The following is a 26,585-nucleotide window of genomic DNA, read 5'->3' as shown; positions in this document are numbered from 1 at the left end:
AATCATAAGTTCTATTCGATCCTAAATACTTGAGACTCCATCATTTTATTATTATTATTATTATATTTGATCTACTTAGAAAACCTACGTAAGAGTGTTTCCGTAAATCCAGTATTTTACAAGGGTATATATAAGAAAATATGCCACTACAATATTAGAGATCAATGTATAAAAAAACCTGCAAAATGGGCACTTCCGTAAATTCATTATTTACAAGGGCTTATATGAAAATATGGCCTCGATACTATATATACCACACCATCACAAAGGCTCTCCGAATAGTTTGCCTCTCTCAATCCTCTCCCGCTTCTTCTTCGAGAAGCCTCTCTTTCATCCGAACAGAGCGACGCCTTGAAGGGGTTCGTTCTCGATGGACGCGCAAGTGCTCGTCGCCCTCGCGCTCTCGCTGGTAGGCGGATTGAGCACCTCGATTGGTACGTGCGCTAATTGGTTCTTGATTTCGTCGTCTATTGATGTCTTCCTTCTCCTCTTTTGCCAGCCCTTAATTTGTGAGAAAGATTGTCTGTGTCTGACCCATTACAATGAAATGTTAATACAAGAAGTAGAATAGTATATAAGATAAGAATATGCCCAATAGTTAGTTTTCTTTTCCTGATGTAACATCAAAAAAATTTAGTGCATATGCTCACAGACTTCAGATTTAGTGTCATGTGGATAGATCACTTGATGACATTGTATTATCGTTCATAAAGGCTACGAAGATTTGTGTTACGCTGCACATGACAACTGATCACTTGTTTCACTTCTTATATATTACTGAAGTGCTAAAAATATTTCATAATCACTTGGTCTCTCACTGCAAACAAATTTAGCAAAATAATCACTGGACTAGATACTTTACCTGGACCTTGAATTAACTATTTCTATCTGAACTAGTTGGTTTTTGTCAGAAATTTCTGAGACAAAGGACAAATTAGTCTGAAATTTTTGATATTGATTGCTAACTACAGCTGTTAGGGAGACACTGAGCAAGCTGGCCAAAATTCTGAACTGCTTGGATCAATACCGGTCTGTCTTTGTTGAGACTGATTGTTTCTCAGCTGAATCTTCAAGCCAGGTCAACGGAAATTATAGGTCATATGGGTGCAGGGAGTTAAATATATGTGGTTTTATATATAATTATCATTCATGAAATTCATAAGCTTGATCTCAGTGTCCTAGTTTTGTTACGGATGCATTTGTAACAGTGGAGACATATATATGTCTTTTAAATAATGGTAAGTTTTTGGGGTATATGGCCAATATGATCAAATTTGTTCAATGGCAGTTTGAAAAATGAAAACATGGTACTTTACGCCTTTGTTTCTAGCTGTTCTAAAGGTACAAATATTATGCATTGCAACTCAAAGTTGCATAAACACCTTCAGGAGGTATTATTGTATATCAAAGGTCAGAACCTGTTAAGGATGTATTATTCAAGGGGTTAAAAGTTAAAACACCTTCTGTCAAGAATTAATTTTCAACACACTTGTATTCTCATAAAATCATGAACGACAATGGCAATATATGTTTTTCTTTTTTCATCATGAGGTTACTTTTAAAATCTTATAAATTCTACAGGTTTTATTATATCATGTGTTCATCTCTCTCTCTCTCTCTCTCTCTCTCTTTTCAAGATGATTTTGCTCATGAAAATGTTGGATATCTGAACAGGTGGGCTTTTGGTGATTCTTAGTAATGCTCCCAATCTTAAGATGATCGGGAGCTTACAGGTGATATTATGTTTATATTTTTCTATCCTTCTATTTGCAATTTAATTATTGTTTTTACCTTCATAAGAAACTATCAAATATGATGTTGATTTTCATATCAGGGTTTTGCTGCCGGACTTATGATGAGCATGTCTTTTTTCGATTTGGCACATAATGCTATGAATTCCCTTGGTTTCTTTAGAGGCAACATCTGGGTGAGATTGCCCTCTACAACTTTTTAGATTGCTTGACACAACAAGATGAGATTAGGAATTAGATAATGTTGCTTGTGAATATATTTGGCTTTAGATAAATGTTTATCTGTGGCCTTGGCTACTTCTGCAGTTCTTTGTAGGTGTTTTGTTCTTTGCTTCTGTCGTCAATTTCATCCCAGAACCAAGTGTTCCAGGAACTTGTAAGGTTTGAATGACTCATTTTTTCCCTTAACATATGTACTTCTACATCATGTGCATCAGTCATTTTATTTGTATTGTTAACACTTATTTGATACAAGAGATTTAGGAAGATGGTGATGGATCAGTTAAGGACATGATCAGGAAGCACCACCGCCAAGTCTTATTTAGTGGAATAGTTACTGCAGTTGGTGAGTTTGCCTTTTACTTTGTTTAGTATACTTATTTTTGTGATGCATATCACACATTTGATATGATGAAGAAAATATAACTTTTTACTTCAAAATGATCTATGGTGCTTCTTCCATGTTATTTCACAAATATCTAGACATGATAGATGCCATTATGAAACTAATAAGTATACATTCCAACTCCTGAATCATCTTTAAACACAAGTGCTGGTGTTTAAAATGTTGAATCCTGGATTTTGATGATGAAATCAATTGATGAGTCTATGAACTAATGTACGTTCGAGATAAGTGATGCAGGAGAATTTTCGATCATGAAAAGACATATCGATTGAAGCAGGAGAATCAGACATTGGGGCGGAGTTCATCATGTCAGAGATCGGGCATCGGGCCGGAAGGATCGGACATTGCGCCAAGGTTGGATGTTGCGGGAGGTCAATACGCCGAAGGATCGGGCAATACGCCGAAGGAAAGGACGATGTGCCAAAAGTTCGGACGAAGTACCAAATGAACTAATAACATACCGGACAATGTAGGCTTCATGATTGTAACGTTGTGTCTTGATCGAAGTAGTTTAAGTGTCTAATTGAGTTGGTTTTAGATGTAACTATGCCAACTTGATTAGGAGCCCATTGGGCCTGAATCAGGATCGAATTAGGCCAATTGGAATGCCAATTCAGTGACCTGAGGTTAGGCTAGGTGGTGGCACCGTCAAGCCAAGCGGTGGTATCGCCAGTGAGTTGGAAAGTACGAATTATACATTTTTAAAAATCCCGATGATGGTACCGCCAGGGTCAGCGGTGGTACCGCCTAGTGTTAGGTAGTGGTACTGCCCAAACTGGTGGTGGTACTATCAGAACACAGTCTCCCAGGTTATGTCAAGCGGTGGTATCGCCCAGGCAGCGGTAGTATCGCCAGTGCTCAGGTTGTCAGGTGGTGGTACTGCTAAGTGCAGGCGGTGGTATTGTTAGAATCCTGAAAACCCGGGGATTTGAATTTTTAGCTCCATTTCTGAAGCCATTTGGGGCATATAAATATCCCTCTCATGCTTGCTTGACAAAGCATGAAAAGCTCGTGATTTTAAAGTGTTATAAACTCTTGAAAAGTGTTGAGTCTATTCCTCCTTGAGTTTAGAAGGTATTATAAGGGAGGTGAGAGGTCTTTTATAAAAGAGGGGTGTAAGGGTTCTCTCCTAAACCTGTGAAAAGGAGAAAGAGTGATAACAAGGGTAGTTGATCTTCGCCCATTGAAAGAAGATCGGTGGTGAAAGCTGGTGGTCTCAAAGGAAGAGGAATCAGGAATGGACGTAGGTCGGGACGACCTAACCATTATAAATCAGTTTGCATTTCTTCTTTTGCCTTGATTTACTATTGCATACTGATTTACTTACTAAGCAATCATTACTCGCACTTTTTGTTAATCACATTTTGATACATATTCATTGATCGAACTTTCAAATCGAAATTTTTCGAAAGCACTAATTCACCCCTTCCCCCCCCCCTCTTAGTGCCTTTACGATCCTAACATAAAGAAGACCTCAGGATGTAACTAGCGTCACTATTTTTATTGCAATTAATAACTCTTGTAAATTCTTGTTTGATAATTAAAATATCACCAAAGTGAAATGTTTAAAGTGTTGGAATATTAATTTTCTGATAGCCAGTGTTTATCGTGTAGAAGTGGAGTAGGACAAAGCATTTTACTTTAGTTACTTGATAGAAGAGCCCCATGATGCTTGTAAACATTCCTTTGTTGTGCTTGGTACAACCTCAGAAAGTATTGATGAAGAAACTTTATTATAGTCTCTTTTCTTGATTATTAGACATTGTCATAGCTGTAATCTTCTGGAGTTTAATCTTCACATGGTTTATCTGTAGGAAAAGTTTGCTATATTATGCATACTAAGAAACTTCTCTTTTTTTCATTAGTATCAGTTCAATCTCTAGCTGTGAAGTAATATGAATCAAGTATAGAATGATATAGCAAGGAGCTTTGCATCTGCTTATTATATGCATTTATCACAAAAGAAACTGGTTGTGTCACATTGTTATCTTTCTAATAGAACAAACTTGTTATTGGCATATGCTGATAGTGATGAGAAAATAGGCTAGCATGCAAGTATGCATGTAGTTTTTAAGTAACTGTTATTCCATCTATTGTTGATTATGCCACAATAAATCCATTGCATAGCCTATTTAGATGATGTTAGAATATTAAAGTGTTATCCTGAATAATTTTTTGTATTTTTAATGTACCTTGAGGCTTGAGTAAAGTGATAGGAAACATCTATATACTGAGAATTCACATTTTAGGTTCTGCAAGATGTGTTGTAGCAGACCACCAGAATAGGCCTCAAAACACAGACATATGGGCCAAGAATAAAGGTAGAAAACTGGACAATCATAGGCATTAATTGCTAAAATTTGTGTGGTTCAGCCAATAAAAATAAGTGGCATAAGATGCAACAATGATAGTATACTTATCAGACCCTTATAAGTCAATATTAGTCTTGCCCACTTTCGATGTGGGACTAATCAGGGTTGGCAATGATGATGTCTTTCAAAATCTCGAAATACAAGATGGCACATAATACACTCCTTAGCACTAAATGTTACATATGTATGACTTGTGTAATTGTATGTTAAAGTTGGCCTAAGTCCACCTGGAGGCTTCTTGGGGTCAGGTGAAAAGGGAGGCCCTATGGCAGCCAGAACTTTGAACGAGTAAACACAAGAGGCCATAACAGAATGTGAAAAAGAAATTCTTTAAACAGGGTATCGATATGGTAAGTGAACATGTACATTCTTTATTTAACCATGAGATTCTTTATATACTAATATTTAGTGAATTTGTTTAAAAATCTAACACACCTGGATCACTTGATCGATATAAATGCTTCACTTAATGCTTGCAAGGAAAATATTAGATTGTATGAAATTTTTTTTGGGTTATGCACCTTTTGTCTCATATATTCAATAATTCATTGGCTTCATCTAAAAGCAATTAGTTCTTATCATCAGTTGCAGGAATTACTGTGCATAACTTTCCTGAAGGAATGGCCGTTTTTATTGGAACAACCAAGGTATATGTTATTCCTGTACAAATTATAGGCATTACATCATGATTGCACATCTTCCAATTAATCTTGAGGCTTCTGAGATAACATAGCTTATTAAAACCATAACATGCATGGTTTCAACCACACACCCATTGAATTATTAGATTGTCTACCATGGAATTTGTGCATAAATTGGTTGAACAGATTGATGATTTGTTCATCATTACTCATATTACATGATTTAATTGGAGGATGTTGCGTACTGTGTTCCTATGCAGCCATTTCAAATGAATATTCAAGTTATTGATTTTCTTTTAAATTTCCACTAAGTTGATTATGCTACATTTGAAGTTTAAATTTCAGAATAAGCACCATCTTTCTGTGGAAGTTCTTCTTTGCATCTCATTTTTCTCTTGTTTATAGTCACAAGTTCACGTATAAGTATGGAACATTTTATAAGAAGCAAAGCTTCTAATCTGGAAAAATACGGAAAACTAGGAAAAGTTTGGAATGAGTTCCGACTATATACTTGTTGTAAAAGTTATGTAGAAAATGCAGAAGATTAAGGGTTTTGATATATTTGGATACACTTTCTTGCATAATAGAACATGGGGGAAATAGATGGTTGAAGATACACAAAAAGTCATACACAACATTTGTAATTTATTATATTTCTCAAAATGATATTGTATCATTCAAAAAATAAATGAATAATCATTGAACAAATATCTATTAAGTTTATGGAGAATCATTTGCACAAATAAAAACCTATACATAATTCAATATTTTCTTAGAAATCACTTTTGCTATTTTGGTTACCGGAGCTCCTTATCTTTTGACTCTCTATTGATTTTAATGAGTTCATTCACTGAAACTGAAAACAGTGTATCTTTACAATAAATGTAAGCTGTTTCTTCTGAGCATGGTAACCGTATTCTCTAAATATTTGGAGAACTTTAAATTATTCTAGAGTTTTTATTTGGCGTTGATTCTCCAAGTAATTCTCCATGAACAAACTAATGGTGAGAACTAATTACTTGATTAAATGTTATGATTCATTCTCAAATCATTTAGGATAATCTTAAGTGACAATTATTTAACTCAAAGCTAAGACATGAAATGTATCAGAGGATATTCTCTATTATAGAAATATGTACTCTGACATGTTTCTATCTGAATAAATTCTAAACTTTTTCTGAATTCTCTGAAAAGTTTTTGAACTATAAACTGTTTCATCTTGGAAACTATTTCTGAATATCAAACTCATGAGTCATGACTATGATTCTAAGATCTTCTTGCTTCATATTTTGGAACTTAACTCTTACCTTTTCCTTTAAACAATGATGTAAATCTCATTATATCTTTCTCTTCCTATATTCATGTGTTCTTTCTAAAATGCAGACATAATTCTTGATACTGTTTGGAAACTGCGTCCTGTTATATGTTAAATGTTATCACTTGTAATTATCTTTCAGTGCTTGTTTGTCGCATATGTTAAATGTTCTTTGAATCCCTTAACCTTCTATCTGCAATATACATCCTGAGTTTATGTTAATTTTGATCTAGCATGACTGCTCTGTTATGCTGTGTCTCAGTATCTAAGCTTCTGGTTGTTAACAATGCCTTTTTGCATTGCATATCCCTTTTTAGGACATTTGATATGACTTCACTCAGTGCTATCAGAATGTAATTCTAGTTCAATTTTGCATATATTGTTTTTTTTTTCACTTTTATATTTTTCATCCTTAACTTCCTTATTTTTTTTGTTCTTTCTTTTTTCTCTCATTTAGTATAGTTTATTGTTGACTATTTATCTTGGATGCAAATATTGTAGGGACTTCGAATTGGCATTACATTTGCACTGGCTATTGCTCTTCACAATATTCCTGAGGTATATTTGACTGAATGTTTATTTTAAAATTATATGTTTGTTAATATATTTCTATAAACCAGGAATCTTAATCCTTGTCTCTGTGTTAGTTCTAACACTATAAAATTTAATATAATTTGATCTCTTATGTTAAAAATGCTTGTTGGGGTTTGGTAGAACATATAATAAAACTAACATTGTCTTTTAAACCAGTGCCTGCTGACATGTCTTTTTACGGTTCAACCTGGTAACAACCTAGACCCGTTTTGTCCAAATTTGTCTAAGCGAGACACCTGACCATGATCCAAGTTTCTTTAGAAAAATTGGACCCAAAAGCAATTTATCGAAATGCCTAAACCCAAAGTGGATCTAGATGTTAAACTGGATATTTTCTGGGTTCAGATTTATGCCTAGACCTGGTCTTTTTGTTGTAAGTTGAATGGATTGCTCAAAAAGCTGCCACTCCTATAGTTCTCTAATTATAACATAAGCATTGACAAAAATTTTGATACCTGTCCTTTCTTTGTAAAATGAGCATGTTACTCTCTTCATTGCTATCCTGTACCAGGACCATACTTGCATTTGGGTTCGTAATTCTTATAATAAGTGCTAATTATTTTATCAGCCATACTGTTTAATTCAAACTTACTGGAATTCCGAATTTTGTGTATGCAGTTTAATTTGTTTAAATCATTTTTTTTGTAAAATGATGATGCATCAACTTCATTAGATTGGTGATAGGTGATCTTCATCTATTTCATTAGATTGCTCGACGATTTTGTGCCTTCATGTGGTTGAGCCAATCATCAATTCTGTTTTTCAATTAATTATCTTTGACAAATAGACATAATATGTCTAGAGTTATTTTTTTGTCTTGAAATCTGGATTGAAGTTTCGATTTCATCTCAAATGAAATTATTCATTTTACAGGGTGTTGCTGTTGCTCTTCCTGTCTATTATGCCACGGAAAGGTATGCTTCGGCTTATAATGATTTTACTCCTTCAACATTTCTTATATGCTAGATGTCTTGACAAAAGTCAAGCCAAATAAAAGAACAGATGCTATTAGCATTTACTTTTGGAAATGGAGTCTAATTCATAGTTTAAGTTGGTATTATATCTGCATGTTCCAGCAAATGGCAGGCTTTCAAATTGGCAGCACTTTCAGGTTTTGCTGAACCACTAGGTGTGATAATCATAGGTATGCAAGTTTTACCCGGCATTCTCCTGTTAGATCAACCAAGATTTTATGACTAGTTATTTGGAAAATTCCCTCTAGCATTTTGAGGTTGTCTGCAATTGTATCTAGTTTTTCCCAAAGCAACCAAGCGAGTTTCAAAAAAATTGGTAGTTATAGATATCAACTAACTTATCAACTCTAATACCAAAGCACATCACTGAAAATTCACATAATTAGAAACGAATTTTTTTTTGCTTTAACCTCCTCCATCGTGTCCAGCAGTGGAACCTGACTCTATCAGGTGTTATTCCAGCATTCTTTTAGTGCCTAAACTTTAGGAGCCACCTGCTTGCAATGGGCATACACATACCTGCTTATTGTTGACAACATGTGTCATTCCTTAAGTATGTTAAAGCAACATTAGATTTTTCAAGGGTGAGGAGCATTTTTGGTGGTGATTTCTTTCTTTTGTTTTGCTTGGATTCTAAATGAGCTGACATTTCTCAATCTCTAACAAGGTCTCCAGAACATTAGCCTATGAGAACTTAGTGATTTATAATCATTATTATTTAAGACTAAGGGTGTCTTCGAGGAACTAGAATTTCACTTTTGATCTAAAACAATGGATTGATTGAGTGCAACAAGTTGTACTGTCCCATAAACTCCCCACTATCTGGGGTCAGCTAACGTGCAGATTAAACAAATCTGGAAAGGTTTATAGGTGGAGTTTTCATCATGTACTATGTTAGATATGCATAATTTGAGAGTGTTTATATATCTGATGTAAACTAAGTGAACGCTATTAAGTTCATTATGAGACACCTATCCTATGTAATTATATTGTTCTTGTTAACTATTAAATAGTTCAAATCTTTAGATGAGAACTTCTCCATATAAATTTCACATGACAGTTTTTGGATAATAAAAGCTTACAAGTTAAATACATTTCTTAATGGTCACAACAAATCTCAATAACTAAGACGCAAGGTATCTTCAAATTGTTGATTGTCAAAATTTTAGTTCTACAAATTTAGTTGAGGCACTTATTTCCACCTTTTTAATAAAATATTTGGTTTAATGCCTTGTTGATATGGCTTTGTTGTTTTTGTTGTTTAATGCAGCTTATCTTTTCCCAAGAAATCTAAATCCTGAAATTCTTGAAGGGTTGCTTGGATCAGGTTCCTCACCTATTTATATCACCAAAGGTTTTCAATACAAAATTAATCAATATTCAAAATTCTAATTTTTGTATGTTTACTTCGGTAATTAGTGGCTGGCGTGATGGCTTTTCTCACATTGCATGAAATGCTACCTATAGCATTTGACTATGCAGGCCATAAACAAGCTGTTCAGGCACTTTTTCTTGGCATGGCTTTTATGTCTGTGAGGTTAGTCATTATTATAAAATTATTTATGACTTTACTTTGTATTAGAAGATTGTGTTCCCTAACTCACCATTTGGTGGTTAATGCATAAGCAATCTTGTGCGTCTTTGAGCACTTCTATTCAGGCCTTAGAATAGTGTCTGTATTTATCATTCACTTTCTCAGAAGACTTAGTAAAGACCAAAGAATATTTGCAAATGTCAATTCTTCATGCCTTCCAACTAACAACCATTTGGATTTTCTTTTTTCATTCATTCCACATTCCTAATATCCCTTGACTTCTGTGTAACTATGAGCAATATTTTTGTAATATTGAGATCTCTTACAACCTTTGAGTCGATTAGATTGAACCATAACTGGTATCTGGCTATCTGCAATTTTAGTTGTTTCTGATTCATGGAAGATCACTGAACTTGATCACACTAGTGCTATATTATACAAATATTATTTATCCTTGCTCTCGTTTTTTTAAACTCAGATATTGAAATTCCTTTGTTTTTTGCCAGTTTGTATTTCTTAGACATCAGCCTCCCAAAAGAGATGAGATTGTAGCTGTGGTCGTGGTCTACTCTGTGTTGTAATCATAAAAAATTCCTTGTATATTGCAAATCTCTAGACAGGTTCTTCATTTATCGATACCAAATTTATTTATTGTGTACAATTGTATTTTTTATGTATAATGTTTCTTTTACTATCATTCTCCTGAAATCGCTCCTATGCTCCAAATGAGGAAAAAGGATCTCATTCTTGGCCGTCTCACCATCATCTTTTTGGTCTGCTGCAGTTTTTTGTGCTACTTCTTGTAAGAAATCATATGATACTGCATCATGTGAGCTGCCGTTATACAAGTAGCAGGAGCAGCTTGATTAAATTCTTAGACACCAATTCAATCTGCGCAAGAGGCAGTTGGTCAATGACCTCTTCTTGATTATCAAGGCACATACCATGTTTAAGAAACTATTGAAATTTACCGTTTTAACTGGTTGATGAACACTGGATTACATACAAGACAAATACACTGAGAAGGAACCGGTTGTATTCTCGGCTGCTCTCCGTGTGAAAGTGTCATTGGCATATCATTAGTTCAACCCGCAAAATTAGCCTTTACTTCGGATGAAGAGGAGACTGCATAGAAAAATTCTTTAGTGTTTCCCATTGCATAAACTACTATAGATTTTTCCATTGTGTACAGAACATTGCTTACCTAATTATCTGATTAATGTTTAGTGCCTTCTTTCCTGTTGATGTTTTTCATATCTTAGATGGTCATTAGAAGAGACAACGCATAAACACTCTGAATATTCAGCTTTAGTTATTCTGCTGTTGTTATAATCCTACAGTGGTCCAGCCACCATGTAACTTGTCCTTTGTTATAATCCCAGTATGAAGATGACTGTCATTTGTTAAGCTAACGAGTGGTGGAATGGTTGATGGGTCTCTGTGCATGTGAACTGTTAATGGTAATTTCCTTTTGCCAAAATGATTAAAGAGTTGAGAGATGATTTGACTACCTGCTGAGATGTGCAAAGCTGGTACATGGATCTAGTAGAAATTAACTATAAGAATCATGATATATATATATATATATATATATATATATATATATATATATATCCCATACAGTTCTTGTGGCTGTGTGGCTCATGCACTTTGCCAGATCAATGTTAGGTTGATCAGCACTGAGCAATTTATTCAAGCGTGACACACGACCATGACTCAAACAAAAAAAAAAAAGCCATGCTAAGAAGAAAGACTAGCTTTTTCAATCAAGTGTTGAAGTTTTCGTATAATATCTAAATGTGTGCTGCAACTTATTCCTTGTATCTTTCATACTCACATGCCGGTGCTTCTTCTTCTCCACTCTATTTGATATCTCTCTCTCTCTCTCTCTCTGTGTTTATGTGTGTGTTTAAGTTGCTTAGTGGAATGAAACTCATCACTGATGATCTGATACAAGATTCTAAAGTTCCAAAAATTTGAGGGTTAACTATAGGATCAACTTTGACTTCCCACCACCTATAATACTGCTCATTTCTGTGATCTCTGCATGAACATGTTGAAAGCTTCCTTTGGTTCTTTTTCCTCAGGAAAAATCGAGGTGGAATTGTATTAATATCATGTTTAATGTGGTGTGTGTAACATGTCTAATATCATGCAGGACATATATAACATAAGCCTCTCTTTTGGGATTATGAAAGGCAATAGGACATGGAACAATGGGTGGATTTGTGTTCCATAATGCAATATCTTAAGGATGATCAGAAGAAAGATTCAAACCATGCAGAGTTTACTACCAGACCTTATCCATTGTAAAAACAAATAGAAAAAAGAAAGAAAAACTTCACCTGCTTGTGCTTTCATTCTGATCAATGGTGACTATTTTTTATATTACTAGTGCCAACTTATAATCCACTTTCTTCTGTCAGCAACTTTGCCTTTTGGCATGTGCTTTCCATAATATATCTCACCAGCCTATGGGATGACATATGGCAGCCAACTGAATAAAAGATAGGTTAGGGACCTAAGAAACAAGATGACAGTCTCTTTTAATTATCTATTTCTGATTCAAGCATAGAGAAAGAAAGGAGATCAATAATACTGTTCAATATTTTGTGTTGAAGGCAGGATATCTATAGTAACAGATTTCATTTGCTTTCTTTCTTCCTCTTTCTCTTTTGTTTTTTATTAATAATGGAGGGCCAATTTCTACCAAGAAATTGGGTGCCAGTGCATTAGAAAATTTTAATTTAACTTAAAAGATAGTTAAGTTAGTGGAGACTGCTCAACTTGGGAAGGATTCAGTTCAGAAATTAGCAGACAAGATCTCTAGGTTTTTTGTCCCCATAGAAAGTATATTATTTTATCATTTTACTGCCATTTTGTGGCTTTCTTGATCATTGTAAAGATGTACATAGTAAATAGCAGTTGATAAGTTCACAATTAAGTACTCTGAAAAAAGCAATGGAGATATACAACAAGCTTCTGCATATATTATCACTGGCATGGGTTCATAATTAACCTAGACTGCATTTACATGTACCAGATGTACAAGGATGGATGCAAGGTTCTGATAGTCCTTGATCCTTACTCATGTTAAAATGCTGATCCAACAAATAATAGCTTGGGTTCAGGTTGCTCAGCTATCTGATAGCAATAGAAATGATGTATATGAATAACACATATTTACGAGATTGTTAACCACACAAAATTATTTTATAACCAGTATATCTTCCAATAACTCGGAAAAATTGGATTTACTATTTAAATAGGGGGTCCTGTAAATTTTTCTTGCTAACTTAGATCTTCTTTATTCTGTTATTTTGATTTTCTATTTTAAATATGTGGATCTATTTACTTCTCTGCCTTCGGAGACTGTCTTTCTCTGTTATATTGCTTCAGCTAATGCAGTTTGCAGAATACAACTGCAAAGCTCTACTTTATTGGCATGTGAAATGTGAAAATAGAGCTGCGTCGATGGTGCTTCTTTTCAGTGTGCCAATTATATTCAAGGTTATGGTGGTTGCTTTCACAACTTGGCTTGGTTGGCTCATCCCTGCTGAGGCACACATTTTTTCAAGGAGTTGGATCAAAGTTGATGGATGGATTTGAAAGTGGATGGATGAATTTGAGATTTCAGTTTCAGTGCTTGTCTGTCCATGTTCTCTAGGACTGGCACCTACCAAGACCAGCAGCTGTTGTGGTTGGTACTGGAGAAGTTGCTTCTCAGAGGGATCCTTATAGAAGGCGATAATGCTCTATGGAAAGCTGACAAAGGTAAGAAAAAACTAGTGATTGTTCAGCATAGGTGCCTAGTTGCAGTGAATATCTATATGTAATCAGATGAACTTACACTTCTAATTTATTTTGGATCATGCAGATGGTATCTCAATGGAGTATGTCTGTCTAATTCACAGGTGAAAGCTGTTGTCTTTGTTAAAACTGGAGCTGCATCAGTTGGAAGGTCCACAAATCATTCAGACGAAGCTCTTCTCAGAGATATCGTCAAGACCTGGCTGCTGCTGCTACGGAGGTTAGCACACAAGAACCATCAAAAGATGCACTTTATCATTTATTTATCTTTTAGTGGAGGTCACCCTCTGGCGAAGGCTGTGATGTAGAAGACTCAGAAAAGCTACATCAGCTGTATGGGTCTTGCAATGATGCCAAAGACTTCGAGGTGCATCCTGATGCTGGAACGGAACTTCTTGGAAACAAGAGTCCCTGTTCCAAAGAATCCCTGAAATCCAAAGGCTTTCAGATATGGAGCATATGACCAGGGCTTGTGTGCTAATTGCGGTCGATGGTGTAATCTATAGAGCTTTTGTTGTCTCGGATTCCTCGAAGCCCGAAGCAGGGATCCCACATCATGCAGTATGGTGATATGTTTTGATTGAGCTACTGCCACTGCCATGGCAAGGGATGCTGAAATCAAACAAGGGCTTGCTGATACAGATCCAGAGGGAGAAAAGTTGAAGGAACTAAAGACTTGCAGGTAAGCTTGACCTATTAATCTTTTTTGGCTCTTCCCCCTTAAATCTGATTCTATCTTTACGAGCATTCCCATGTTGATCTTTAGTGGTCCATGTTCATGACCAAATATTTTCATGAAGGATGTGCCATTAGTTTAGCATCAAAAAGTCTCTTAAGAGTTGTGTGACTACACAACCAATTGAGCCAATTCCATAAGCTTGCTATATAATATGTTTACGATCAACTTGTTGAGAGATGTCATGTGATAATAGGTTGATCAAACAAATAGCTTTATAAGTTTGGAATTTTTGTGTAGGAACTTTTTTCTTCTCCTCTTAGCGGATCTCTTCACCCTTCTATAGGATTAATCTTGTTGGAATCTCTGGGCATCCTCAACTGGAACTCATCTCATCTCATCTCATCTCAGGTAAGCCTCGTTTCCTGCTGTGATCACTTGATGGTATCGCACTGACCATGATGCAATAATATAGATTAAAAATCAGGTCATGAGTTTGAAATAAATAATTGTGGGAACTCGATGGCCTTTTATGCAATTGACACACACAAAATCTTCTTCTGCAAGTTCTTAGAGGTAATGAGGGCAATAAATAGTCTTTTTATCCATATCCAGTGAAAGAAATTAAGTTTTTAATATACAAGAATAATAAAATTATAAACATAAAAAATTCTCTTATGTTAGTCCATACCCTCTCATATGATTTTTTTTTTAGTTTTTCATCCCAAACCTCTACATTTACTTTAGAAGAAATCTCATAGTATATATACCATTTAACATCAATTCTTAATTTCGGAAAAAAAAATCATATTTGGAAGATTGCAATTTGATTTTCCGAATAAATCGGGAATCCAAAAATAATTATGAATCAATCAATCTCATTAGTTTTGGAGAATTTCTCTCTTGTAGTTGAATTTTGTCGTCTTCTCTATTAATTAGTTTACAATGAATTTGATTTCAATCAAGACATCCATAAACACTTACCGATCGGAATACTTTGTCGATTCCAGTAACTTTTAATTGGCTTTTGGAAGCAACGAGGCGAGCCGCCGAGTTAAGCTGCAAGACCAAGTTTAATCTGCTAACTTTCAACCCTAATTTCAGCCGACACGTGTACTCGGAGGGGTCTCTTTCCCCGTCTATATATTTCATAGTCCACCCCTTAAACCAATTGCTGCTGTTGCCCGACCGGAAGCCCTTTTACCCCTCCGCCGTGTGCAGAGGAAGAACCGCGCTCCAAACCCTCCCCGCCTTCCCCTTCCTTTTCCTTGATATACGGAGATGGAATCCTCGGGTTCCTCTCCGACAGCGGCGGCGTTCCCGAGGTTTCTGTCCTCTCAACACCACCACGAGCGCAAGAACGACGACTATGCCGATCAAGACCACTCCTTCCCCCTCCTGAAGATGGTCAAGCCCTGGCCTCCCCTTTCCTTCTACCCCTTGTCTTTCTCACCCGCCACCGTCGATGATGCGGACGAGGATCTCCAATTCTTCGTCCGCTTGCTAACGGGGGAAAGCCTCGTGATCCACGCCCGTCCCACCGACACCGTAGATTCCGTCATCGAACGGATCGAGAAGGTCACCGGGATCCCCTGCTACCAGCAGCGGTTAATCTATCGCGGCCGCCAGCTCCAGGGTGATTCCACCCTCTTGGATTCGGCCGTGAAGAAGGACACCACCCTCCAGCTGACCTGCGGCCTCAGAAGCACCGATCAGCCGACGTCTTGGAGGGTCGTCAGCGACCTCATCTCCTCCATCTGGTTCCTCAACACTGCGGCCCCCGGCACTCATTCCAGTGTTCGGCAGTGGAACACTGTGGACCTGCTCGTGAAGCGGTTCCTCGCCAACACCCTCTTAGACTCCGATGCCGATAAAAAGAAGATCTCAGCTCGTCTCCATGTCTTTATTTTGGCGGGCGCCCCTTCCGAACTCGTGAAGTTGTATCTTTCGCCAGTACTTGAAAACCGTGTAATCGCCGCTGTTGCCATTCGGATCTTTCTCACCCCAGATCCTGACTTCCTTCCCGCACAGATGCACTTGCATTGCGCTCCTATAGTGCTCACCTTCTGCAAGATGCTCGCGGCATCAGTGGGCAGGAAAGATCGGCTTTATATTGGGTGTCGCAGCACATTGGCCCGGCTTCTCAAGTCGGGGCCTCCCTACTATGTTCATTGGACGTCCGTTCACTTGCTTACGGATTTGCAAGTTTTCATCGCCGAGCTTGTTGGGTTAGCGGATGTGGCGCTCTCATCACACACCATGTATATCTCCTACGTTGTTATCACTGATCTCTCCAATTTCTTGTTTGCAGTGCACCATGTGACCCAGGATCTGAAGGGCACAGATGGGTTCATATCTAAGAACTACTTTGACCCTGGGTACCCGATGTACGAAAATATCATTGGTGTGTTGCATGACCTATTCTTCAAGCTCCTGAACAAGGTCGGCCAGTGTCTTATGAGGGCAGAGGATATAATGGACCTGAGGGGGCTGGCACGATGCGAGGTACAACTTAAAACCTGGTCGCAACTGCTAGAGGTTCTGGCAGTGGTTAAAGTCTTCTCCGACTTGTTTGAGGGTGCTGGCCAGTTTCTTCATTCACTTCTTCTCAAGCAACGGAGGATGTTGAATGTTCTTCTCAGACGTGCTAAGAGGGATCATAAGCTTCGCTGGTTTCTCAAGTATAAAGATGTGACTGATTTCGCTGCGAGGAGGAATTTGGTTCTGATGATGCTTCCTGTAGCAAAGGAGGAAGACGAGCTGCATGAGATGCTCATTGACAGGTCGCAGTTGCTGCCTGAGTCCTTCGAATATATTGGCCAGGTTGATGCTACTGAATTGCATGGAGGGCTTTTTATGGAGTTTAAAGATGAGGAGGCCACAGGTCCTGGTGTTCTCAGAGAGTGGTTTTGTTTGTTATGCAAAGCTATTTTTAATCCTGATAGTCCACTTTTCCTGCCGTGCCCACACGATCACCGGCGATTTTTTCCAAATCCTGGTGAGTTCATCTCTATATTATTTATTTACCTTTGTTGTAGTTCTAGTTTTGTAATCAACAAACTCATGATTGTTGCATTTTACAAATGATGAATGTGCCTTTTCTTAGTTCTTCCTCCCAAGTGATTTCTTGTGATATATAGATGAATATGCAGTGTCTGAGTTATCATCATTTGTATCAAAAATCAAATATTTTAGAATAGGTTCAAGATCTGGTTGTTGCATGACAACTCCTCATCCCTTAAGCCTACTTTATCTCAAGGTGCAGATCTGGAACCATATTGCAGAATCATATCCTTGTCCTTCATTATCTTCCTTTTCTTTACATGTCGAGAGAGGTTGTCAATGTCCTTATACTCATCCTGGAATTGAAAAAAAAAAGTATGCCATCTAATCCTTCATGATTTGATCTTGTTGGCGATAAAGAATGGTTGAATCTATGTGAAATTAGTCTTTATATCTTTTAGTAGGAATCTCTTGTTCAATATTGAAATTTCTTGTATAATATTATTTTTTGTTGTCCTTTTCTTTTATCACATTGTGATGTTTTTAACTGGGATTGCCTAAGGCGTACGACACCCAAGTGATATTCTTCCGCAAGAGTCAGACTAGACCTTAACCTCATTTAGTCCACAAAGAGCTTGCACAAAGAAGAAAAAATTTGAAAGATAAATGTGCGAGTAATATGTCATCGTCACACATGAAAAAGGCAAGATAATCGAGATTTCAAGCAACACAAAGCAACCAACTTTTATTAGGCACAAAAGGCTCTTGAAAACGGGTTGAATGGTTGCACACAATGGGGTTCCGAAGGTAGTTGCAGGCCCAATGTTCACATAGTACTTTTGTTGAACAAACAGCGGGCACACCGAAGACGTTGTACTAACCCTCAGACATATAACCAAGGCCCCAACCAGCGGGGTGCTACAATGAGTTCTAAGGTACCGAGACAATTGACGTTTTGCACTAGAAGGTCGTTAGCTAGAAATCAATTGGTAACACATGAGAACGAAGTTGTTTGACCATTTTCCCCTTTGCGCGACGTCATACAACCAGAAACGTTTTCGAGTTTTAATAGATAGAAACAAAAAACAAATGTGATATTAAGATTAAGGCAATTTTCTTCACGCTTCTCTGCTCTTTGATCTTCTTTCTTTCAGTGTAGTGAGGTCTTTGATGTCTATCACATATTTGAGAGTCTAAATAAGTGAAGTTTGCTCTGTTGAATTTAGTGGAGATCATGATGTGATATTAAGATTAAGATGATTTTCTTCATGCTGTGTACTCAGGTTTTTGATGTCTATCATATCTTTGAGAGTATAATTTAAATCTTTAATTCGAGTTGTCACATATCTACCGGTGTCTTAGTTGTCGTACAGGTCTCTGCTATCTGTGTTCCATTGTCAAATTAAAAAATTAGCAATCCAGTGATTGCTAGCGAGCCTCTCTCAAGAATCTAATTAGTGATAGATACTCTTCGGATACTATTCCTACAAGTGTGGGACTGAATACTCTTATTAGAGATATAAGCATTGAAAACAATCACCAACTCTAACCATTGAGAGCATAGTTGGGTGACCCTCTTTCAGAATCAACTTCTCCTAGGTAAAGATACCTCATTTTCTTCCAAAAATTACAATTTCCTAGGTATAAATTAAATACCTTATTCCCAGAAATCTTCCAAGCATCAAAATCTCCTAGGTATTCCTAGAAATATGGGCAAAAAATTCAAGTTCCCTAGGTATTGTTATTAAAATTTCCATTCTTGAAAGTATAAGCAAAAAATTTAAGAATGACAAGTGATAAAATACATTGAAATGTTAAGGTAGACACAGCTAAACCTTTTCACATTTTTTAATATATCAAGGTTTAAACTGTACCAATCTTTAAGTTAGCAAGTATTCATTTTGTTCTTGATGTTTGATTTCATTGTTATACACTGGATGCTTCTTAATAGCCATATAAAGTTACGCAAGTAATTTATTTTTGTTTATTTCATGTTTATGTCATATTTCATTTCAGCACTTCAATACAAGGAATTTTAATCAGAGGTCCTCAAACCCACATCTAATAGAACTCGTCTAATAATGTGATTACTTCATGTTTATTACTTCATGAGTAATTTATGGTGAAAGCTCACGTCCATCAGAAGTTGTGAATCCACATCTAACAAAACTTGTCTCATTGGGTGAATTTGCTGTAGCATACATAAACAAATATGCCGTGTCTTATGTCTCCCTAAGGGTGTGTCCTCGTCCAACAAGTAGGAATGTGATTCCACAATAATGGCAGTGGTAGTAGTGGAGGAGACAACTGTGGTCCTATTGAAAGAACAAGCTGATGAGAGAAACTAATGTGGATTATATTCATTTCTGTTAATATATTGTAGAAAACTTATAATATTGTTTCTTTTATGAGTGACATACTAGAGTTATCATCTCATTTATATTTGTTAATTGTTCTTCAGTCACTGTATTTTTTTCTTCATTTTTAATTTTTGCTTTCTTATTATTTATTGTGAATACCACACAGCATCCGCCGTGGATCCCTTGCACCTAGAATACTTCAACTTTGTGGGGCGAGTGATTGCATTAGCTTTGATGCATAAAGTCCAAGTCGGTGTTGTGTTTGATCGTGTATTTTTCTTGCAACTAGCTGGAAGATCTATTACTTTGGAAGATGTGTGCGATGCAGATCCAGTTTTATACAGGGGTTGCAAACAGATACTTGAGATGGATGAAGCCTTTCTTGATTCAGATGCTTTAGGACTAACATTTACTAGAGACATTGAAATGCTGGGGTCAAAGACAACAGTTGAGCTTTGTCCTGGGGGGAAGAATATTACTGTAGATAGCAGGAATAGAGAAGAATATGTCAACCTCATGATTAAGCATTGCTTTGTCACATCAATTTCTGAACAGATTGCTCGCTTCGCTCAGGGTTTTAGTGATTTTCTCTCTAATTCAGAGGACCTGCAGTTTTTCTTCAACAGTCTGGACCTGGAAGATTTTGATCGAATGCTAGGTGGAAGTAATAATGTCATCAGTGTGAGAGAATGGAAAGAACATACTGACTATGATGGCTACAAGTCAAGAGATCGTCAAATCTGTTGGTTTTGGAAGGTAAAATGCTTATTATTTTGACTCTCAACTAATGTTTCTTTAGATTTGCTGTCTAATTTTATCAAGTGTCCATCTAGTTATCCTAATTTTTTAATATTGCATCACATCCTTATTGATAATCTTTCCTGGTGAATTTGGTCATTTTTAATTTGCTAACTACATCTGCCTTGAAAATTATCTCAATTCTTTTTCCTTCTTCACAAGACATAGTTCATTCCTTTTTGTTGTGATATGACCATTATTTCCTCTCTTATCTACTTCTGGCTGCTAATGCCATTGAATTATTTTGCCCCTAGTTGGGGTTTTGTGGTTATCAGTCGAACATGGTTGAATTCTTTTGCCACATGCTTTGGCAGCCATTTGGTGCCTCCAGTTTGCAATAGTTTTGAAGTTTCTTAGAACTTATTTACGCCTTAGCCTTGCTTCATGAAACTTTATCAACATTCTTGCTGTTGGATATTTTGTGAAGCTTGACTTGTAGAAGTTTATTTACATGCACTTTTTCACAGTATCATGTAGCAAATAGCTGCTTGCTTAGTGTATTTTTAGAGATAATGTAAAAAGATTATCAGAACTTATTGCCTCAACACTAAGGACAAACTTTCATTTATTTCCGTATCTGCCACTAGCATGTTCTCCTCTAGCCTATATACATACCTCTGCGGAAACATACTTTTCTAGTGACCCTTTCAAAACTTTTTTGCTTTATGATTTGGATGTTGGCCAATTAAGAAACAATGTAAATGGTCATTGCTGAGACAGGAATTGAGATGGAGGTATGGGGTCATTAGAATTGATAAAATTAGGGATACTTTTGGTCAGGGATTTAAATATTTGTTGGCCAGTACTTATCAAATCAACATTTATGAGTTTTGACTGAGTGCTGGTATCACATGTCATTGATCTTGTTTTTTTTTTTTTTTTGTATTAATTGACACTAGGGTATATAGGTCGGTATATTGCCTAGTGTACTAGTACCATACCGGTCCAGCAGGTTATGAAACCGGCATCATGCCTTGGTTTCGGTGAAAGATGAAACTAGAACAAAACTTTTAAGGTGGTAGGACATGTTTGAAAGATTGTTAGTCATGCTAGAAGAGATAAGACGAAAAACTAAGAAAATCTTATCTGAAATGCCGAAAAGATACCTCTCACATTGCTAATGTCTGGTTGTATTGCCCTCAACACAGGTTGGTGGCAGAAAAGAAATATATATTTGAGCCCAAATTTGTGGTATCTTGATCCTTCTAAACCTTTTCTTGAAGTGTAGTATGCAAGCTAAAAAGGGTGAAATGTCATAGTTTAGTTAATTGTGATTTATTTATTTTTACCAGTTTGAGTTTCCTTGCAAAAAAAAAAAAAGTGTGAAATCTCTTTTGTTAATCATTAGATGTACTGACTAACATTGCTTAAACAGTAACTTTTTGATGGTTGACTAACTCCACATGATTAAGTGCAAAAGAGGTTATGCTTTTAGGTGTATATATCCTATTACCGTTAGGGGTGTTTCTGTAGTTTCCAAGAGATTGATCATAGTTTAGATTGGTCAACCCCAAAAATTGGAAGGCTTATGTGATGACTTAGACAAAACATGTCTCAAGATTTGTAGAGTCTTGCACACCTGGTCACTTCTTAGACTTGAATCTACAATGATTTTGAGCCATATTGCAGCAGTGATCCGTTGAAATCTTGAAAGATATCATACATCTAGGATGGTGGGTAACATTCATTTGTTAGCGTTACACATCACGGAGTTATAGATGTAGATTATTGCAAAGGAAAAACTACTGAAACTTGATTTAACTTGTAGCAGATTGTTGAGGGCATGCCCGAGGAGCAAAGAAGACTACTACTTTTTTTCTGGACATCGATCAGGTACTTACCTGTAGATGGATTCCGTGGCTTGTCTTCCAGATTGTACATATATAGGTGTTCAGATTCCAAGGAGCGTCTACCAACATCGCACACATGCTTCTTCTCCCTTAACCTGCCAGCTTACAGAACAAAATCCATCATGCGAGATCGGCTTCACTTGATAACTCGGGAACATGTTAGCTGCAGTTTTGGCACCTCATAACAGTTCGGCGATGAGAGGGATCTGGGTTCTCTGTGCAGATGTCTTTTTTGTCCAAAATAATGGTCGGGATAGGCCATTAGGACCTGCAATCTCTCTCTCTCTCTCTCTCTCTCTCTCTCTCCCTCCCTATATATATATATATATATATATATATAATCTTTTTTTGGATCGAATTGTAAATAGATAGGTTGTTAACTACCATGAAGTGACACATGCAAAAAGGAACTAATTTTTCTCTAGTTGTGCATAGCAGTCTTTTTTAACTTCAATTGTCAGAACTATCTCTTCAACTAGAACTCTGTTGGGATCGTTTTATTCTGAGTTTTTTAATAATATTTATTAAATTTATTTAGTTTAATTAGAATTAGATAGAGATTTATTTAATATTTATTTATTATTAAGAGTTAAAATCTTTTCGGTAATCAATGAAATATTATTCAATCTTTTGACAAATCTTAGGAGGTCGATCCTCTCGAAATGATTATTTTTTTTTTTCATAATAAAATCTTAGAGTCTTATCATTTGGTATCAGAGCAACGATCCTCGACGTTCTTGTTGTAATTATCATCGTCTAAAAAAAAAAAAGGGCGACTCACCTCCTCGCCGTCACCCCTGCTCCCCGACCAACAACTCTACCTCCTCGCTATTCTATCCCACTCGAGCGAGAAAGGGCCATAGTCGCTATTCTCGGCCAGCAGACCACCCCCTTGCAACGCCTAGCCTTGACGACCCTTTGTTGCTCCTCGCCCTCAGCGACCTTGCTCCCAGTCGCACCGCCACCATTGCCTCTCAACCTCGGTAGCAACCTTCCCTTCTCGCAGTAGTCGAAACAAAGCTTTTGGCTAGCGACCACCACCGCTGTTGTTTCTCGACCAACACCCCCCCCTCGTTGCGCTGCAGTCGCCCTCCAATTGCGCACCCTTTCTGAAACAGGAAAGGGCCATCGCAACTACATCCTTCTCGAGCGAGACTTCACCCCTGCTTCCCATACTTCTGGCCAGCGACCATCGTTACCGCTTCTCTCCGGCCAGTGATCACCGTCGCCGTTGCTTCCCGACTAGCACCGCCCTTGTTGCGCCACAGTCGCCCTCCAACTGCGCACCCTATCCCGCTCAAGCGAGAAAGGGTCGTCGCTGCTATTCCAGGCCAGTGGACCACCCTCTTGCAGTGCCTAGCCTCGGCGACCCTTTGTTGCTCCTTGCCCTCGACGACCTTGCTCCCAGCCGCATCGCCACTACTGCCTCTCAACCCCGGCAGCAACCTTCCCTTCTCGCAACGGCAGAAACAAAGCATTGTTCCTAGTCGCACCACCACCGTTTCCTCTACGTCCGACTAGCGACCATCGTCGTCGTCGCTCTCCAACCAGCACCCCCCTCGTTGCGCCGCAACAGCCCTCTAGCCGCGCACCCTATCCCGCTCGAGCGAGAAAGGGTCGCTGTCGCTATTCCCGGCCAGTGGACCACCCCCTTGCAGTGCCTAGCCTCGACGACCCTTTGTTGCTCCTCGCCCTCGGCGACCTTGCTCCTAGCCGCACCGCCACTACTGCCTCTCAACCCCGGCAGTAACCTTCCCTTCTTGCAACGGTAGAAACAGAGCATTGTTCCCAGTCGCACCACCACCGTTTCCTTTGCGTCCGGCTAGCGACCACCGTCGCCGCTGCTCTTTGGCCAGCACACCCCCTGCCACCGTAGCAGGAAAGGAAGAAAAGAGGTGAAGCGGGGCAATCGCAATCGCAGCCCACTAGATCCACCATCCTTTGCATCTTTTGTCGCTCAACCATTCCTCCCTCGTTCCGCCACAGGCGCCACAGCCACCGGTCACCGTAGTATTGATGCCCTTGACTCGACACCAAAAACAGGAATTGAAGATTACAGATCTACAGTCCTACGCAATTGCTATCGACAACTTAGTAAAAGCCTAATTAGAAGTCTTGGTAACTAGAATTGAGAATAGACTATAAAAAACCCTTAATAATTTTAAAAAGAGTCTATTGGAGAGCGTTAGCAAATTTTAACAAGATGATAGTTCAAGTCTTACATTGAATCGATACGGAGACATAGGGAAAATGAACCAAAAATAGGACACAAGCTACCAACACATGAAGGTGGAATTTCCAAGATGGAAGATAGAGATTCGACCAGTTGGATCTCCAAGGGAAAAAAAATTTTCGCTTTCATAAGACCCCAGAAGAATCCAAGGTAGAAATAGCCTCAATCCAGCTAGACGAAGATGCAATCCAGTGATATGATTGGTATGAAACTTGCCACGGAGTTCATTCATGAAAGTAGTTCAAGAGAGGGCTTCTTGTTCGTTTTGGCCCATCTGAATACGAGAATGTTGATGGACAACTCGCCAAAATTCATCAGACTTCTACAGTGTTGGAATATCAGAGTAGGTTTGAAAGATTATCAAATCAAGCCAAAGATTGGTCTAAACGACAACTGGTGGGCACATTTATCGAAGGACTTAATCCAGATATTCGATGTGAAGTCAAAGATCGTCAACCCCGCACTATGATTGCTGCGATATCATTTGCACAATTACATGAGGAAAAAATCAGTAGAAAAAATCATCGAAACATAAGTGATAACAAACAGATGATCAGCAAGCCATCCACCCCATCTATTCCCAACCGGAACCCTAACACTCGAAGACTAACTCGAAAAGAACTCAAGGAAAGATCAGCGAAGGGTTTGTGCTGGCACTGTGATGAAAAGTGGAGTAGGGAGCACCGATGTAAACAAGGGCAACTTCTTATAATTGAACTAATTGAAGAGGAACCAGAAGCTAACAATGTAGACTCTAATCATGAAGGTATGGACTCTGATGACGATGTTGGACCTATCATATATACAGTGCATGCATTAGCCGGCTACTCTAACCCGCAAACTATGAAAGTTGGAGGAACTTTGGAACAACATGTTACAGTTTTGATTGATACTAGTAGCACTAACAATTTTATGGATAGTAAGGTTGCCGACCGATTGGCCTACCATATTAAAGACCGTAACAAATTCGAAATAAAAATCATTGATGGATGGATTTTAACTTGTGATAGCAAGTGCTCAAAGATTAAACTAACTTTATAGGGCCAATAGTTGCTTATGGACTTCTTTTTGCTACCCTTGGAAGACTTCGACGTGGTGCTCGAAATTGAATGGCTATTAACCTTAGGTGATGTTTCATGAAATTTTTCTAAACTAATCATGAAGTTTTTTATTAATGGAAAACATGTGATCCTAAAGGGAAGACGTGAAAATAAAGTCATAACTGCCACTAACTATCAGATAGAGAGAGTATTTCAGAAGACTACGACACCAAAAGGCCAACCTATTACTTACACTATAAAAAAGTGAAGACCGTACTTACTCGATCAACGGGTTGTGATGCGCCATAGATACCCTGTGATTGAAGTGCTGAAAGATAAACTCTCCGTGTTTGTTGTTGCTTAGCCTTGAGGATAAGGCTCATTTGAAGAGGGAGGAATTGTTAGGACCATTTTATTTTTTGAGCTTTTAAATAATGTTCATTGAGTCTGTTTAATTCAGTTAGAATCAGATAAAGATTTATTTAATATTTTTTTATTATTAAGAGTCCAAGTCTTGATATACTCTAGGTAGTACTTAGTGATGTAACCGTTTTTTTCGACAAGCAATAAAATATTATTCAATCTTTTGACAAACTCTATGAGGCTGATCCCCTTGAAGTGATCATTCCCTTTTCTTCCTTTTTTTTTTTTCGAAATAAAACCTTAGAATCTTATCAATCTTCCATCAAATTTTCTACTATTTAGAGCGGCTGTTGCAACGATTGATGAATGATATGAAACCATCATCTTTGTGAATTATGTGCTTGTCAACCATCGGCAGTGCCAAGTGTGATGTTAGTTCATATCTTGCTTGAGAATCAATGAACTACGCTCCTATTTGATTGCGATGCATACTGTTAGTTAATCTAAAAAGCAGCGAAGATTATTTGTCCATGTGGGGCAACATTTCTTTGTATAATGTTAGCCACGAAAACATTCTACATGTGTGATCTCAAGATTTCCCGTGGCTAACACAATATGAAAAGTAAGCAATACAAACTAATTCATC

General features: G+C 37.6%; 2 protein-coding genes across 5 annotated transcripts; both read left to right on the top strand.

Annotated features, from left to right (window-relative positions):
• Window positions 1-284: 284 nt before the first annotated feature.
• LOC135643086 (zinc transporter ZTP29-like) lies at window positions 285-13,238 on the top strand. Of its 2 annotated transcripts, none has more exons than XM_065159647.1 (12): window positions 285-434; window positions 1,675-1,733; window positions 1,835-1,927; window positions 2,058-2,132; window positions 2,235-2,316; window positions 5,334-5,395; window positions 7,206-7,262; window positions 8,172-8,212; window positions 8,375-8,442; window positions 9,543-9,599; window positions 9,692-9,809; window positions 10,591-13,238. In XM_065159647.1, exons 1-12 carry the CDS (start codon window positions 371-373, stop codon window positions 10,610-10,612), a joined length of 798 nt encoding a protein of 265 aa, XP_065015719.1. In that variant the 5' UTR covers window positions 285-370; the 3' UTR covers window positions 10,613-13,238. The 2 variants fall into 2 exon arrangements, with proteins under 2 accessions (XP_065015719.1, XP_065015718.1); XM_065159646.1 differs by having other exon boundaries at window positions 10,313-13,238.
• A 923-nt stretch (window positions 13,239-14,161) lies between these two features.
• LOC103990473 (E3 ubiquitin-protein ligase UPL5) lies at window positions 14,162-22,727 on the top strand. Of its 3 annotated transcripts, XM_065159643.1 has the most exons (5): window positions 14,162-14,298; window positions 14,639-14,703; window positions 16,604-17,290; window positions 19,822-20,411; window positions 22,225-22,727. In XM_065159643.1, exons 1-5 carry the CDS (start codon window positions 14,216-14,218, stop codon window positions 22,486-22,488), a joined length of 1,689 nt encoding a protein of 562 aa, XP_065015715.1. In that variant the 5' UTR covers window positions 14,162-14,215; the 3' UTR covers window positions 22,489-22,727. The 3 variants fall into 3 exon arrangements, with proteins under 3 accessions (XP_065015715.1, XP_065015714.1, XP_009407898.2); XM_065159642.1 differs by lacking the exons at window positions 14,162-14,298; window positions 14,639-14,703 and having other exon boundaries at window positions 15,458-17,290; window positions 19,945-20,411; XM_009409623.3 differs by lacking the exons at window positions 14,162-14,298; window positions 14,639-14,703 and having other exon boundaries at window positions 15,459-17,290.
• Window positions 22,728-26,585: the final 3,858 nt, after the last annotated feature.

The sequence above is a fragment of the Musa acuminata genome, chromosome BXJ3-7 (assembly GCF_036884655.1).
Source record: "Musa acuminata AAA Group cultivar baxijiao chromosome BXJ3-7, Cavendish_Baxijiao_AAA, whole genome shotgun sequence".
Taxonomy (NCBI): domain Eukaryota; kingdom Viridiplantae; phylum Streptophyta; class Magnoliopsida; order Zingiberales; family Musaceae; genus Musa; species Musa acuminata.
Note: the sequence above shows the minus strand (reverse complement) of the source record. Positions and strands in the feature narration are given on the sequence as shown.